This window comes from Euleptes europaea, chromosome 7 (genome assembly GCF_029931775.1).
Source record: "Euleptes europaea isolate rEulEur1 chromosome 7, rEulEur1.hap1, whole genome shotgun sequence".
NCBI lineage: Eukaryota > Metazoa > Chordata > Lepidosauria > Squamata > Sphaerodactylidae > Euleptes > Euleptes europaea.
This window is the reverse complement of record NC_079318.1, coordinates 86,091,565-86,108,358: the sequence shown is the minus strand read 5'-3', so window position 1 is coordinate 86,108,358 and position 16,794 is coordinate 86,091,565. Positions and strand designations below refer to the sequence as shown.

Genomic DNA, 16,794 nt, shown 5'->3' with positions numbered 1-16,794 from the left:
GGGCCTCGTCGTTGCCCTCCCCTGGCTCTTCCGCCTGCCCTCAGCCCATCTTGTGTGGGGTGGGTCTTTCCTTCAGGCGTCTCCTCTCCACGCCTGTTCCCCCCACCGTCCCGCCAACCGTTTCCCTGTGGGAGCTGGGACTGGAGCCGCGCCGACCCCTCTGCCTCCCCAGCGCCTCCCTCCGCCATTGCGCTCCCCCCTCCGCCTGCCAGCTGATGGGCGGGCTGTTCGGCCTCTCCCCTGGGACCCGGCTGGCTGGCCAGCCTGGGGGCCGGGGACCGTCGCGGCCACTGCAGCGCCCCGTCGGCCGGGCGTGGTCTGCCCGGACCGGTTCTCCCGCTCGCCAGCTGATGATCGGGCCGGTCGGCGGTTGTGGGGACCTCGAGCCCACCCCCCCGGGCACTGGGAGGCGGCTCTAGCCGGCTGCCGCTTGCCGCCTCTCCAGGCTAGTGGGGGTCCGAGGGCTCTTCCCCCCTCCCCTGTGGGTTGGCCCTGGGACCGGGGTTGGGCTTGATGGCCCGGGGGCGGGCGGGCTGTGACCGTGAATGCGTGGGGGAGCGGAGCCCTGGGCTGGAGCGGGAGAGGCGGTGCCTGCGCAGAGGCGTCTCGGAGGAGGAGGAGGGAGGGGCGGCCGCCCGCTGGCCGTCGCAGCAACAGGAGAAGTGCCGGCAGGAACCGCGGCCACCTGGACCCCGGGGGAGACTAAGCAGCAGGCACGGCGCCCAGGGGCAGAGTCGCACCCAAGGGGCCAAAGAGCCGCATGCGGCTCGCTAGCCGCGGTTTGCCGACCACTGGGCTGGGAGATCCTGTTAGTTGTTGGAGGGCCAGGCTAATGTATTTTTTTTATCCTACCCTTTCTCCAAGGAACTCTGAGTGATGTATATGGTTCTCCTCTCTTCCATTTTATCCTGATAAGAATGCTGTAAGGTGGGTTGGCGGGAGGGGGGGGGGAGTCTGGCCCAAGGTCAACCAGTAAGCTTCGTAGGCAGTGTGGAGATTTGATCCCGGCATCTCCCAGGCTGACTTAGCCTTTCTAGGCATCAAAAGCTTCTCAGACTGACCTCTGAAAGACTCACTTCAGCCATGTTTGAGGAACAGATAGTGTAACGTTTAGGGTCAGGATGCTCTTTTGTGAGAACCAACCTTGCTGCTCGAAATTGTTTTGCAGTTTCGGAAGCTAAAATAACTTTCTGTTGCTCAGAAAGAAAAGGACCTCTTTTGTTGTAGTGAGACAGAGAAGAGCCTGAAGTGAAACCAAAGAGACTGCTCTGACATAACCGTTCTTGTTCACGCTTGTTCCGTATCCTGCCGTTTTTATTTTGTTTAATTCCTCAATAACATCTTTAAAAGGATGCATTGCAATGACCCTTTTTTACTTCTCTGTCAGGAGAATACTCTGATCAAAGGATCCTCCCCCTTTTTGGATGGACAAAAGAGTAGCTAGTTCTTGTAACTGGGCTGCTAACTGTGCATACTCAGTTGTCAGATCTCCCCAAAAGAGGCTCCTGTGACACAGAGCCTAGTCTAGGGTTGCCAACCTCCCGGTGGTGGCTGGAGGTCTCCTTCTAATTCAACTGATCTCCAGCCGATACAGATCAGTTCACCTGGAGAAAATGTTTGCGTTGGCAATTGGACTCCATGGCATTGAAGTCCCTCCCCTCTCCAAACCCTGCCCTCCTCAGGCTCCGCCCCCAAAATCTCCAGGTATTTCCCAACCTGGAGCTGGCAACCCTAGCCTAGTCTGACACTCTAGCTAGTTCGCTTGCAAGAGAGAGGATGACTTTGACAAACCCATTCTGGGCTATGAGAATCTTGAGTAGGCAGAGATGGAGAGATAAAGGTGAAGGGGTTAGGAGCCCTTCCATTTGGGTGGGGTCCTGTCTGCTGCAGATGGATGTTTGTTTTCCCAGAAATATTCCTATTCCTAATAGCATGACTTTTCTTCTTTTGTTGGAGCTATCATGTCTCAAATTAAGAATCTGGAAATTCTTAGGTGGGATAAGCCAATGTTCCAGATGCGGTGTTGCATCCATTAGCCACAGGTCACTATATATATGTCCCTGGTCCAAGTTTAGAAAAATGGGTGATGATGGGGGAGGGAAATGGACATGACATTAAATTATGGATGATGTGGAGAGGTTGTTGAGAGGCACCTGGCTGCACTGGATGAGTACAGATCCCCCAGGACAGATTGTGTGCACCTGAGAGTGCTCAGAGAACCTTTTTAAGAGAGTTTGCAGAGCCTTTGTCCATCATCTTCAAGACCTCTTAGAATCATAGAGTTGGAAGGGACCACCAGGGTCATCTAGTCCAACCCCCTGCACAATGCAGGAAATTCACAACTACCTCTCCCCCACACACACCCAGGGAACCCTACTCCATGCCCAGAAGATGGCCAAGATGCCCTCCCTCTCATCATCTGCCTAAGGTCCGACCTTCTGGGGGAACAGAAAACAACTTGGCACCCTCCTCTACATGACAGCCCTTCACATACTTGAAGATGGTTATCATATCCCCTCTCAGTCTTCTCCTCAACAGGCTAAACATACCCGGCTCCTTCAACCTTTCCTCATAGGACTTGGTCTCCAGACCCCTCATCATCTTTGTCCCATCTTGGAGGATGGGAGATGGGCCACAAGTCTGGAGGAGGGCGAGTGTTATCCTAACCTTCAAAAAAAGGGAGGAGGGATGACCCAGGAAACTTCTGGCCAGACAGTCTGACCTCTGTCCCAGGGAATGTATTGGAGCAGATTTTAAAGGGGTTAGTCTGTGAGCATCTGAATGACAACTTGGTGATCTGGTGAAGTCAGCACAGATTTGTCCCCAACAGGTGCTGCCAGACCAACCTCATTTCTTTGATCACGTGACAGGCTTACTGGATCATGGGAATGCCATTGACGTTGTTTGCCTGGATTTCAGTAAAGCTTGTGATAGGGTTCCCCATGGTGTTCTGGTGGGTAAACTGGAGGACTGCAGACTGGACTCTGCGATAGGTAGGTGAACACATGAACACCTGAAGCTGCCTTATACTGAATCAGACCCTCGGTCCATCAAAGTCAGTACTGTCTACTCAGACCAGCAGCGGCTTTCCAGGGTCTCAGGTAGAGGTCTATTCGCATCCCCTACTTGCCTAGTCCCTTTAACTGGAGATGCCAGGGATAGAACCTGAGACCTTCTGCATGCCAAGCAGATGCTCTACCACTGAGCCACGGGATAGGGAACTGGTTGGATAACCACACCCAAAGTTGTTGATGGGATTTTATCTGATTGGCGGGAGGTGTCCAGTGGGGTGCCACAGGGCTTGGTTCTGGGCCCGATACTTGTCTATATTTTTATAAATTATCTGGATGAGGGGGTGGAGGGACTGCTCATTATATTTGCAGATGACATCAAATTGGGAGTAGTAGCAAACACCTTGGAAGATATAGAATTCAATGAGATCTAGACACTGCAGAGTTTTATATCTGGGTAACAAAAATGAGAAGCGTGCATACTGGGTGAAGGATCTCCTTCTGGGTAGCAGTGTGTGTGAACAAGATATTGGGGTATGGGTGGGCCATCAGCCAAATATGAGTAGTCAGTGTGATGCAGTGCGAAAAAAGTCTAATGCGGTCTTGGGGTGGATCGATAGAGGCATAACATCCAAAGCACAAGATGTCATAGCGCCGCTGTACACCACATTGGTCAGGCCGCACCTGGAGTACTGTGTATAGTTCTTGAAGTCTCACTTCAAAAAGGATGTGGACAAAATGGAGAGGGTGCAGAGGCGGGCGACGAGGATGATCAGGGGCCTGGAGACCAGGCCCTACGAGGAAAGGCTTGGGAATGTTTAGTCTGGAATTGTCTACTCAGACTGGCAGCTACTCTCCAGGGTTTCAGGCAGGGGTCTTTCACATCACCTATTTGCCTGGTTCCTTTAATGGAGGGACTTGGGAATGTTTAGTCTGGAAAAGAAGAGATTGTGGGGGACATGATTTGCTCTCTTTAAATATTTGAAGGGCTGTCACTTAGAGGATGGCAGGGAGCTGTTCCTGTTGGCAGCAGAGGATTGGACTCGCAATTATGGCATGGACAAGTTTTCAAAAAAGCTGCACTCTTAATTCTCCCCCCTCCTTCCTTTCCAAATGAGGCCAATGTAAGTGGCACTGAACGCTTCCTTTTTAATCTCTGGCACTTAATTAGGAATGAGAACGGCACCTCGGTATATTTCTGGGTGTTTTTTGCCGCGAGGAGAACGGAGTGATTTGCTAACAAATTGCTTCCATTGCGCTCTGCTTTTTCTGCGGCACGTGATGGAATAAGGGGGTGGTGGAGAAATGAAGATGGGGGGGGGGATTGGGTGAGTTACTCAGAGCGTAAGAGGAGCATTGCTGGATTGCACCATCTAGTCTTGGATCCAGATTCCTTCAGTGGCTGGCCAGATGCATTCAGTGAGACCACCAACAGGGAATAAAAATGATGGCCCTGTGCTATTGTTTCCTCCCAACTTCAGGTATCCAGAGAGAGACTGCGTCTGAATACAGAGCATTCGAGGCTAATATTGGTTGTTTTCATGTGGAGGGCAAGGGCATATCTATAGGGGGAGGGGCTGTGGCCCAGTGGTAGACCCTCTGCTTGGCATGCAGAAGGTCCCAGGTTCAATCCCCGGCATCTCCAGTTAAAGGGACCAGGCAAGTAGGTAATGTGAAAGACCTCTGCCTGAGACCCTGGAGAACGGCTGCCGGTCTGAGTAGGCAATACTGACTTTGATGGACCGAGGGTTGGATTCTGTATAAGGCAGCTTCATGTCTTCATGTGTACCAAGTGGTGCCATGTTGGGGCAGAGCAGAGTACATCTGCTAGGCATCCTGTTGCCAGCAGTCGGTGGACCTAAGAGACCAAGATTTGAATCCAGTAGCCCCTTAAAAAGCAGCAAGATTTCCAGGGTATAAGCTTTTGAGAGTCAATCTCCCTTTGCCTCTTTGCTTGTATCTGAATGTGAAGGGCTTGTGAAGGGCTGTCACTTAGAGGTGGGCAGAGAGCTGTTCCCGTTGGCAGCAGAGAGAATAGGACTCGCAATAATGGGTTTAAATTGCGGGCGGAAATGTACCGGATGGATATTAGGGAAAACCTTTTAATGGTAAGAGTTGTTTGACAGTGGAATCAACTCCCTAGGGAGGTGGGGACCTCCCCTTCACTGGCAGCCTTCAAGCAGAGGCTGGACAAATACCTGTCAGGGATGCTCTAGGCTGATCCTGCATTAGGCAGGGGGTTGGACTAGATGGCCTGTATGGCCCCTTCCAACCCTATGATTCTATGATGAAGGGAGTTTTAATTCCCGAAAGCTTATACCCTGGAAATCTTGGGCTTTAAAGTGCTGCTAGACTCAAACCAACATGGCTTCAGACCCTCACGGCAACCGACCTGAAACTAAGAGGCTAAGCTGCAAAATCCAGAAGTCCCCAATTCAGGTATTGCCTGTGCCATGAATTTATTAGGAGATCTTAGGCAAGCTCCCCCCGCCCAGCCTTAATTCTCTGTTTGCAATGCAGAAACAATAATACCAGCTGTCCTGACCTATGTGTGTGTGTGTGTGGAGTGCAGCACAATAAAGTACCTAAAACACTTTGAACCCTTGAAAGTGCAATAAAAACCTTCAACTGTTATTAAGTTTTGTTGCATTACGGCTCTGTGAGCAACAGCCAGTATGCTGCTGCCAATTTGACACAGGGAAAGATCTCTCGGGAAGCACTTTTGTTCTTCGGGACTTCCCAAATGGATAACCTTTGTACTGTCTGTAGGTGTACTCTTCATACTTGTGAAGTCCTTAACTGACGGATGGTTCCGACTTTATTGTCCTTGTTTCGCCTTCTGTGAAGGAGCCAGAGCGTTCCAGCAGCCAGGCTAGCCTCTAGGGACCATAGTAAACCATGAGAATACTGGCTAATCCCCTTATACATTATAGCAGTGGCTCCCAGACTTTTTGGACCACCACCCCCTTGGTTCTGCAAACTCAACCCCAGCACCCCCTATCCTATCCTATACAAAGCATTATTCAAAATAGGGGTTTGCATGACTCAAGATTCAATCCGGTTTACAATCACCTTCCCTTCCCCTCCCCACAACAGACACCCTGTGAGGTGAGAGGGGCTGAGAGAGTGTGACTAGCACAAGGTCACCCAGCTGGCTTAATGTGTAGGAGTGGGGAAACAAATCCAGTTCACCAGATTAGCGTCCGCCACTCATATGGAGGGGTGGGGAATCAAACCCGGTTCTCCAGATCAGACTCCACCGCTCCAAACCACTGCTCTTAACCACTACAACCACACTGGTGAAGACAATAATAAAATTTCAAAACAGTAACAATTAATTGCACATCTATTCAAAATCAAATTTAAACTTTTTAGCTGAAATGTATTCAACACAACTGATGAACTAGATCCAGTGGTACCAGCTCTTCAAAGTCTGGGGGAAAATTCGGATAGCTTCCACCAAATTTGCCAGCAGGGTGTCATAGTTTGATCTATTGTAAATTAGTGAACAACACAGTTGAAGGAGCCCACCTCTAGCACCCCCCTGCTGCCCTCTTGCCTCTTAGTGCCCCCCTAGGTCATCCCACTGCCCCCCAGGGGATGGTACTGCCCGCTTTGGGAACCACTGCATTATAGCTTCCCAAGTATGTGGTGGACAGTCCCTGTTTTTTTGTTCCTGGTAAATGTGTCCCTGTTTTCTCTCTGCTTCCCTTTTAGTTACGCCTGACAACATTGTTATTGTGTGCATAAGCACCGTAAAAAAAAAAAGGCATTTTGTAGACAGCTTAACTGTCTTGTATGAAGTGTTGGCTATTCTGTCAAACCAGGGGTTCAAATTCTCCCCCCACTATGAAGTTTTCTGGGTAACCTTGGGCCTGTGGTGCTCTCTTAGCCACACCTACCTCACAGGTTGGTTGTGAAGGTGAAATGGAGAAGGGGCGAGAACCACATAAACTGAACATTCTGGAGAAAGCATGAGATAGAAATAATGCGTTTGACTCCTTTTTGTGTTTGCCTGGTTAAGCTACTGTCATAACTGGTATTCCTTCCCTGGAGGTTTTTAAGCAGAAGCTAAATGGCCCTTTGTCAACAAGGCTGATTCTGTGAACTTAGGCGGATCATGGGAGGGAGGGTTGTGTCAGTGCTTGGCATCATCAGACTTGTTGGAACTCCCTGCCCCAGGATGTGGTGATGGCTGCCAGTTTGGAAGGCTTTAAGAGGAAGGTGGACATGTTCATGGAGGAGAGGGCTATCCATGGCTACTAGTAAAATGGCTACTAGTCATGATGCGCACCTATTCTCTCCAGTATCAGAGGAGCATGCCTATTATATTAGGTGCTGTGGAACACAAGCAAGATAACGCTGCTGCAGTTGTCTTGTTTGTGGCCTTCCTAGAGGCCAGTGTATGAACAGACTACTGGACTTGATGGGCCTTGTCTGATCCAGCATGGCCTTTCTTATGTTCATATGTACATAAAAGCAAAACAAAAATTTAAAAGGGGGCAACAGGGAGACAGCAAAGAGAAAAGGATGTTTAAAAATATGATGGCAAACTCCCAATTCTGCACTTTGTAGCGGCTGTAAAATGGAGTGCCGGAGTTCACTGCAGATAAACGAGATTAGGCGGTGTTGGGCGCAAAGCAGATCTCACAGTTTTGTAAAAAAAAAAAAAAAAGCTTGGACTGTGGCTAGGGAGACCTGGTTCATATCATTGTTTGGCCTCGAAACTCCCTGGGTGTTCACCATCTCTTAGCATAACTACTCTGCAGGGTTATTGTGTGGATAAAATGGAGGGGGAGACTCTTTGGGGAAAGGGTGGGGAAAGATCGAATTAAAGTAATATTATTTTGCTGTGTTTGGATGTTTTCAGTGGACCAGCAGTGCATTTTTTATCCAGCCTGATTCAGAATCTAATGCAGACAGAGCTTGGTGCGTGCTGAATGGATATCACATGCAACGAATAGACAGTTTCCTTCACAACTGGATTGTGCATTTGTGCTCAGGCAGTGGTCCGGGATGTGAGAACAGTGTGCCATTAAGTATACAACCGTTCCTGCCTTGATCTATGGAATTCTGGAGTGGGATGCCACATCGCTGCCTTTGAGGATTTGCACTGTCTTTCACATGTTGAGCAGCTGTAACTTGACTAACTGGGTGCAGAGTTAGAGAGTCCGTGGCTCAGTGGTAGAGCATCTGCTTGGCATGTAGAAGGTCCCAGGTTCAATCCCTGGCATCTCCAGTTAAAAGGGGATGTGAAAGACCTCTGCCTGAGACCCTGGAGAGCCGCTGCCAATCTGAGTAGACAGTACTGACTTTGATGGACCAAGGGTCTGATTCAGTATAAAGCAGCTTCAAGTGTTCAAGAGTTGAATGGACCTCAAGGCTTCCATGTAGGGCGGAACTCTCACCTTCAGGAACACCATAGAGTTTGGGCTGAATCCTAGAGAGTCACTGGCTATGCAATTCAACCAGAAGTTACATCAGTACATTACCAATGACATCATTACATCATTGGCGAGGCCTCCCCCCACATTGAGTCTCCCAGCAGTTGCTAACCTTGTGTATTTAAGTATTCTCAGTCACAAAGGAGCCAGTGGTTTATTGTAACAAAGTCTTTGTATGTGCAAATGGTCTCAACCCTGTGCTCAAAAAATGCATCTTCTCCATCAGTCGAGGTCTGGCTGATGAAGGTGTCGGGCCTGACAAATATTGATGGATGTAGTTTGTGGCCAGAACGGGCTGTCCGCTGCTTAACTGGAGTGAAAAATGGGTTCCCTGGATCACACAAAGATGCTCTTATTATCAAGATATTAAGTTAGGATGACACATTTTTTTCTGTATAGGATGTGAGTTGAAAAAGCATGACAAAAACAAAAATCTCCATAAGTCTGATGAGGGTCAGTAACTTGAGGCAGTAAGCTATGCCACACCAAGCTGTCGTAATGTTATTTGCAGTTGAGACGGGTAATCCGATCCATGTGGACCTATCATGGATGAGAGGTCTATCAGTGACTATTATCTGTGATAACCACAGGCACTAAACCACTGAACACCGGTGATAGGAGGCAACGCTAGGGCAAAATGTGGTGTGGTGGTTAAGAGTAGTGGATTCTAATCTGGAGAACTAGGTTTGATTCCCCACTCCTCCACATGAAGAAGAAGAGTTGGTTTTTTATGTGCTGACTTTCTCTCTGCCACTTAAGGAAGAATCAAAACGGCTTACAATTTCCTTCCCCTCCCCACAACAGACACCCTATGAGGTAGGTGGGGCTGAGAGAGTGTGACTAGCCCTAGGTCACCCAGCTGGCTTCATGTGTAGGAGTGGGGAAACAAATCCAGTTCACCAGATTAACGGCCGCCTCTCATGAGGTGGAGTGGGGAATCAAACCCGGCTTTCCAGCGGACTCTAATCTGAACCAGGTTGGTTTCTCCACTCCTACCCATGAAGCCAGCTGGGTGACCTTGGGCTAGTCCCAGTTCTCTTAGAGCTCTCACAGCCCCACCTACCTCACAAGGTGTCTGTTGTGGGGAGAGGAAGGGAAGGAGATTGTAAGACAGTTTGAGAAAATCGGTATATAAAAACCAACTCTGCTGCTTCTTCTACTTGTTGGTCCACCAGGGCAACTGGTTGGCCGCTGTGTGAAACACGATTCTGGACTACCTCGACCTCTGCTTTGGTTGAGCAAGGCATCTCTTGCATTCTTATGTTCAGTAAGCCATTCTGCTTCTAGAAGCCAAAGGCAGGGAGCATCCTCCAAAGTCTCACCCCCAGTGAGGGTTGTTGTTGTCAACGTCCCCTTTACTGTCCCTCTTCCAAGGACTTTGGGCAGAGGACGGGCAGCTGCCAGCACCGGCATGTTAATTTGGGGGCTTCTCTGCTGGAGAAGCTATTGATTTTTTTGGACAGGTATAAAAATAAATCTACTGTTAAACTGCCGATATCTTTACTGCATCCTCGTTTAGCTTCTGTAGCTTGGCAGAGTAACAGACAAAGTCCCTGAGGCTGCCTTGGGAACTAAGAGCTTGTTTTAAAGTTATTAGACTGTTTCCACGCTGAGGAGCAGAATAGAGAGGAAAGAGGGGAGAATTTCCTTCTGCGTTGTCCTACACCGTCCTCAAAAATAGGCTCTCAAATGGCCTTGTGTGCTGAAATATCTCTGCAGGGAAGGCCAGGTCAGAGCATCCAAGGGCAGAAGGGACTTTTGCAAATTATGGGATGATACAGTCTGAAAAATGGAAAGCAGCAGGAAAAGAGATGGATGAGATGGATTGACTCAATCGAGGAGGTCACGACCCTCAGTCTGCAAGACCTGACACGATAGGATGTTTTGGAGGTCATTAGAGGATATGATAACCATCTTCAATTACTTGAAGGGCTGTCATATAGAGGATAGTGCCGTGTTGTTTTCTGTTGCTCCAGAAGGTCGGACCAGAACCAACAGGTTGAAATGAAATCAAAAGAATTTCTGTCTAGACATTAGGAAGAATTTTCTAACAGTTAGAGCGGTTCCTCAGTGGAACAGGCTTCATCGGGAGGTAGTGAGCTCTCCTTGCCTGGAGATTTTTAAGCAGAGGCTAGATGGCCATCTGTCAGCAATGCTGATTCTATGACCTTAGGCAGATGATGAGAGGGAGGGCATCTTGGCCATCTTCTGGGAGTGGAGTCACTGTGTGTGTGTTGTGGGGGAGGTAGTTGTGAATTTCCTGCATGTGCAGGGGGTTGGACTAGATGACCCTGGGGTTCCCTTCCAACTCTTCCTCTTCTTCTGCCTCTTCTTCTTCTTTCTTTTCTTCTTCTTTTCCACCTGAGAAAGGAGAGCACAAGGCTTGCTCCCGTTTAAAGGACCCTTCGCACCGTGCCTCTGCCTTCCCTTGCAATTCTTTGTTAAGGTCCCTTCTGGCCGCCACTTTAATTCTTCTTTCCATTGATCTGCAGTCTCTGCCTCGTCAAACGTAATTTAGAGTAAGATGAACAGCGCCCGAATGTATCAGAGTGCCTCGGACGTTCCCCCCCCTGTCTTTTAACTGTCACCTGGAGAACTATTGCATTATTTCAGCTTTTCTGGAAGTCGCGATCTAGTTAACACAAAACAGCCCCTCTAGTGGGGAGCGGGAGGGCTGAAATGTTGGGGTGGGGGCTGGGAAGGAGCGCAGGTGTGCCAGGCAGTCAAGTGCGTCCCCCCTGTCCCCATTTTGAGTCTTGCTCTTTTAACTGTGAAAACAAAATAACTTAAGTAAAAAAGTGTCAAGTGAAATGCAGTGTTGTGCCTGCCTTTACACAGGTGAAATTAGATGCCGTAGGTGGCTTTGGATAGTAAATGATAACACGGGCAGTAGAGTTGCACTGTACTCAATGATTCACAAAGTTACTTGGATAAATTATTAGGAGCTGTGGCCTGTACTTCTGTGTTAAGCTTGCGGAGACTAGGAGCCTACTATGTAATTTTTGCATCATTTAATGTGTCATGTTAACACTTACACCTTTGCTTCAGTTCTCTTTTTAGATTTCTAATTGGCTCTACGACCCTAACCTGATTGTATTGTTTATTGAATATCCCATCTTGTTGGTTGCTTTGACAGTGGAAACCTCCTTGAGTCCAAGTGAGAAAGGCAGACTACAACTAATGTAAATTAATTAATTAAATGATGTGGGCGCCTTCTGGGACTTTATAGGTGTGTAAAAATAAAACAGGAGTCCACTGGTGCCTTTATGACTAACAGAATTCATTCCTGCATTGGCTTTCGTGAGGTGGAGGTCCCTTCAGAGAGCCAGCGTGGTGTAGTGGTTAGGAGCAGTGGACTGTAATCTGGAGAACCAGGTTTGATTCCCCACTCCTCCACATGAAGCCAGCTGGGTGACCTTGAGCTAGTCACAGCTCTCTCAGAACTCTCTCAGCCCCACCTACCTCATAAGGTGTCTGTTGTGGGGAGGGGAAGGGAAGGCGATTGTAAACTGGTTAAAAGGTAGAGAAAGTCAGGGTATAAAAACCAACTCTTCTTTTTCTTCTGTGTGAAAAAACAGGCCTTTGCACCCCATCATATGGAGTATTCTGCCTGTATGCTGGTAGTATATTTTCACTCTCTCCTCATTTATACCTCCTTTATGCCTGCCTGCCTTGATGGAGGGCATTTCCCTCTAGCCGGACTGATCTTCAGTCACAGGCTCTCCCAGAACTCTCAGCCCCACCTACCTCACAAGGTGTCTGTTGTGGGGAGAGGAAGGGAAGGAGAATGTAAACCAGTTTGATTCTCCTTAAAAAGGTAGAGAAAATTGGCATACAAAAAACAACTCTTCTTCCTCTTCTCCTCTTCTTCCTCTTTCTCTTCCTCTTCTTCCTCCCCTCTTCCTCTTCCTCCTCCTCTTCTTCTTCTGTTTCTTCTTCCTCCTCTTCCTCTTGCTCGTCCTCTTCCTCCTCCTCTTCTTTATCTTCCTCTTCTTCCTCTTCCTCTTCTTCTTTCTCCCTGAGTGCGCATCCACAAAGCAGATGCATCCTCACTCAAAGCCACAAGCGCAGAAAGTTCCCGTGAGGGGGGGGGTCACAGTGTTGTCCTGATGCCGCAAAAACAGAACCGGAATCCAGGGGCACCTTAAAAGTCTCATGGCATTTATTGTAGCATAACCAAACAGGAAGGAGGGAGCTATTGCAAAGTGCACCCACTTTAAAACAAGATCCGATCGAAAGAGTAAAGAACCGCTCTTAGATGTGAATAGATAGACAAAGTGGGGTTGGCGTTAAATCAGATCTAATCCAGGAAAGTGCAGAGTAGAAGATGATAAGCAGATCCAGTTAGGAAGTACACGTTGAAGCATGATAAACAGATTCAATTACCGACACACAGAGACCATGTAAGGCTGTGTGCGTGTGTTTACTATTCATTTTTAAGCTCAATGCAGCAATTTATTTAGATGCTTAAATGAATACAAAGGGGGGAATAAAGATCACAAAATTATCCATGCTATAACAATGTGTCAAATATTAGATGGTATAAATTAAAACAATGCCTTGTTGGTGTTAACTAAAGATAACACTAAATATCCAAAAATGCAACACTCATTTCCATACGCCGCTTTAACACAGTACACTTTTACACAGAACTAAAAGGTGTCCAGATTAGTAGCTTGAAACTTGCTTCTTGCATGTGATTTTTTAAACTTAAAAGATTTTAGGAAATGGCCCTGAAATTCAAAGTCATCAGTTGTAATGTCAAGGATATTCAAGAACAAGAAAATTCTATAATGCAATGGAGTCCAGATATAGTTTATATTGCCGACCTTTGTTTTGATTGTAAAAACGAAGTCTGTCAAAAGTCATAGTATGCAGTTTCAAGCTTTTTTGCTAGGTGAACTAGATACAGCATTTATTACACAGCAAGGCAACACTAAAAAAAAGAACCAAATCTGTGATGGGTACACATTCATTAAAAATAAATAAATAAACATGTAGTCCTTCCTTATGTCTGCAGATGTTCCAGCTGCATTTTGCCAAGAGCAGGCTGACCTTCCTGGTCCTCAAGCGCCTCTCGGCATGCCCTGCCGCTTTCCAGAGCTCCCAGCGTGTGGAATACAAGCCCATCAAGAAGGTGATGGTGGCAAACAGAGGTGAGACGGCACAGGGGGAAGGAGATTTGACCCAGTGGGGCTCCAACTGCTCTTGTTCCTCACATCCATCACACTATCCTTTTTGTCCGTTCCAGGGGAAATTGCCATCCGGGTGTTCCGAGCCTGCACCGAGCTGGGCATCCGGACGGTGGCCGTCTACTCGGAACAGGACACGGGTCAGATGCACCGGCAGAAGGCGGACGAGGCCTATCTCATCGGCCGGGGGCTCCCCCCGGTCCAGGCCTATTTGCACATCCCGGACATCATTAAAGTTGCCAAGGTAAGGAGGAAGCGCAGCCCGCAGCTGGATGTTCTGAGCTCAGCTTCATCAGTGCTTAGCTGTTGGGCCGCAGCGTTGGGGTACTCCAGGCAGTGGAGGTGTCTCCACCTCTCCTGGTACGCCCCCCCAAAGAGCTTTACGCTCTACTAATACTAATCTGCTCGTGGTCCCCGGTCCGAAGAATGTGCTGCTGTCCACAACCAGGGCCAGGGCTTTTTCGACCCTGGCCCCGGCCTGGTGGAATAGTCTTCCTGGTGACATCAGGGCCCTGCGGGACCTTACTGAGTTCCGCAGGGCCTGTAAAGTGGAATTATTCCACCAGACCTATAACTGAGGGCAGCTGTAAGTGGATCCATCATTACTGGCCTCCTCCCCACTCTTGACATGAACACATGAAGCTACCTTATATTGAACAAGATCCTTGGTCCATCAAAGTCAGTATTGTCTACTCTGACCGGCAGCTGCTCTCCAGGGTCTCAGGCAGGGGTCTTTCACATCACATCACATCCTCGCCTAGTCCCTTTAACTGGTGATGCTGGGGATTGAACTTGGGACCTTCTGCATGCCAAGCAGATGCTCTACTACTGAGCCACGGCCCCTCCCCTCCCCCACATCTGTACGGGGGTTGACCTGCTGTAACCCAGTTACAAGGTGGCATCTGGGTAAATTTATGGCCACCTGTTTACGGTTTTATTATGATGTTTTATTGATATTATTGTTGTTTGATGGTTTTATGTGTGTTTAAAGGTTGTTACCCGCCCTGAGCCTGGCTTGCTGGGAATGAGGGCAGGCTATAAATTCGAAAAATAAATAAATAAATAAATAAATAAATAAATAAATAAATAAATAAATAAATAAAAGCATCTATCCACCCATGTGAAAGCCTCCTTCAGCCCCCAAACAACATTGACAAGGAGCATTGGTGTGCTGCTTCCAAATGTTCCAAGCACTTCACAGGAAGCTGCTTTACGGAGAATAAGCCCGTTGGTCTGTCAAAGTCACTGTTTTCTACTCTGGCTGGCAGCAGCTCTGTGGGGCCTTTAACATTACCTGCCACCTGATCCTTTTGACTAGTGCTGCCGGGGGCTGAACCTGGGACCTTCCACATGCGAAGCTGGTGTTGGACTACTTGGCCATGGCCCCTCCTCAAGACTTCATATCCCATCTCTCTGTAATCCTTACATTGACCCTTTAAAGTAGGGAGGGGCCATGGCTCAGTGGTAGAGCATCTGCTGGTTCAGTCCCCCGGCATCTGCAGCTAAAAGAAACAGGTGGTGGTTGATGTGAAAGACCTCTGCCTGAGATCCTGGAGAGCCGCGGCCAGTCTGAATAGACAATACTGACCTTGATGGACTAGTGGTCTGAGGCAGCTTCACGTGTTATAAGGCAGCTTCATGTGTTCACGGTAATTTAAAATAGGATACAGTTATCATCCCTCTGAGGCAGATGGAAGGCTGAGAGCTAGCACCTTGACTAGTTTGTGGCAGATGTGAGATTTGAACCAGGGACGTTATGATTCATAGCTCAGTCCCTTAGTGATGGCTCCGTAGCAGCTCTCTGTTTCACAACTAGCAAAAAAATCCACAATTGCATCACTTATCAGTGTAAGGCTAGCATGTTCACACCTCCCCCTCTTGATTTCTGAGGTTAGAGGAAAAGCATCGAAGGCTTACTAAAATCATTTCCAGCAAGACGAAACCATCCCCTGTTCTGCCCAATCCCATTATTAGCATCCTTGGCTTCCCACCCAGGTGGTCTACGACTGCTGCCCAATGCATGACGTCTGCTAATCATAGAATCGTGGAATCATAGAGTTGGAAGGGACCACCAGGGACCACAATACAGAAAATTCACAACTACCTTCCCCCCCACCCCAGTGACCACTGCTCCATGCCCAGAAGATGGCCAAGTTGCCCTCCCTCTCATGATCTGTCCCTTGGCCAAACTGTTCAAATTATGGAATGTTCATAAGCATTCCTGAATGCTGAGAGGGTGTGAATCTGTCACAGACTGTTGCGGATTCAGTGCAGCTGTTGCAAGAGTGGTAGGGCTTGTGTCCTCCCCCACAGGAAACCTTGTTGTGATAGGAGGTGAGAGGTAGGTTTGGAGACACTAGAAGGACGTAGCAAGCTGGCAGGGCAGCAGAGAACTGAGTCGCCAACGACCTAAAGATGGACGGGTTGTGTGCCGTAGGATGCAAGAGCTGTGGGCAGGAGAGAAGAGCCGAACGCCCTGTGTGCTTGCGCCTGGCTTCCTTAGCTCCTTGTCACTGATTTTTCCATCTCTTTGATGCATGACGCGCGGCCTGTGCCAATCGATCACCATCCTTATTGATAAAAACGGCCTCCCGATCAGCATTATGGATGGCGCCAGGGCCCCTGCCAGGCCCCACGCGAAGAAGAGCTCCTCCTAGCTGTTTTTTGCAAGCCGTTCGTTAAATCAATCGGAGGCTGCTGGATCGGAAGCGAAAGCTCTGAATTAAGCCGCCGAGCCAGGGCCTGCTTTGTTCTCTTGCTTTTCATGTTCCCCAATAAAGCCATCGAGAAAATGATCTGCTAACGAGGAGCCGACTTTTTCAGGCCCGGAATCCTCTCCGCCTGATAGTGGTATGGATGGAGCACAGCCTGGTTAATTATGAAATACTTAGTACGAAGATTCATTTGCTAGGCAGCGGGGGTAGAAAGGAGCTTTGCCCGGGCACCCTCTAATCCTGCAGTCTCGCTTTTTGGCTCTGCCCGCACTTGGAAATGAAGGGCCTTCTGGTTTTCTGTTGGTGGAGGCTTCTGTGTGGTTTGAAAATGAAAATGAGGCATTAGGCAGCCCCAGATTTGTAGTTCTGTCACCTGGATGCATTACAGGCAAGGTATTTCCAGTACATTTTTATCCAGCTCTTCTTTCAAGGA

At 48.5% G+C, this 16,794-nt stretch overlaps 1 protein-coding gene across 1 annotated transcript in view; it reads left to right on the top strand.

The window, feature by feature from the left end:
- Nucleotides 1-13,475: 13,475 nt before the first annotated feature.
- PC (pyruvate carboxylase) overlaps nt 13,476-16,794 on the top strand; it is a 327,688-nt gene continuing 324,369 nt past the window's right edge. The window contains exons 1-2 of the mRNA XM_056852467.1: nt 13,476-13,611; nt 13,707-13,891. Coding sequence (XP_056708445.1) covers nt 13,476-13,611; nt 13,707-13,891 — 321 coding nt within the window. The remainder of the gene's footprint in view (nt 13,612-13,706; nt 13,892-16,794) is intronic.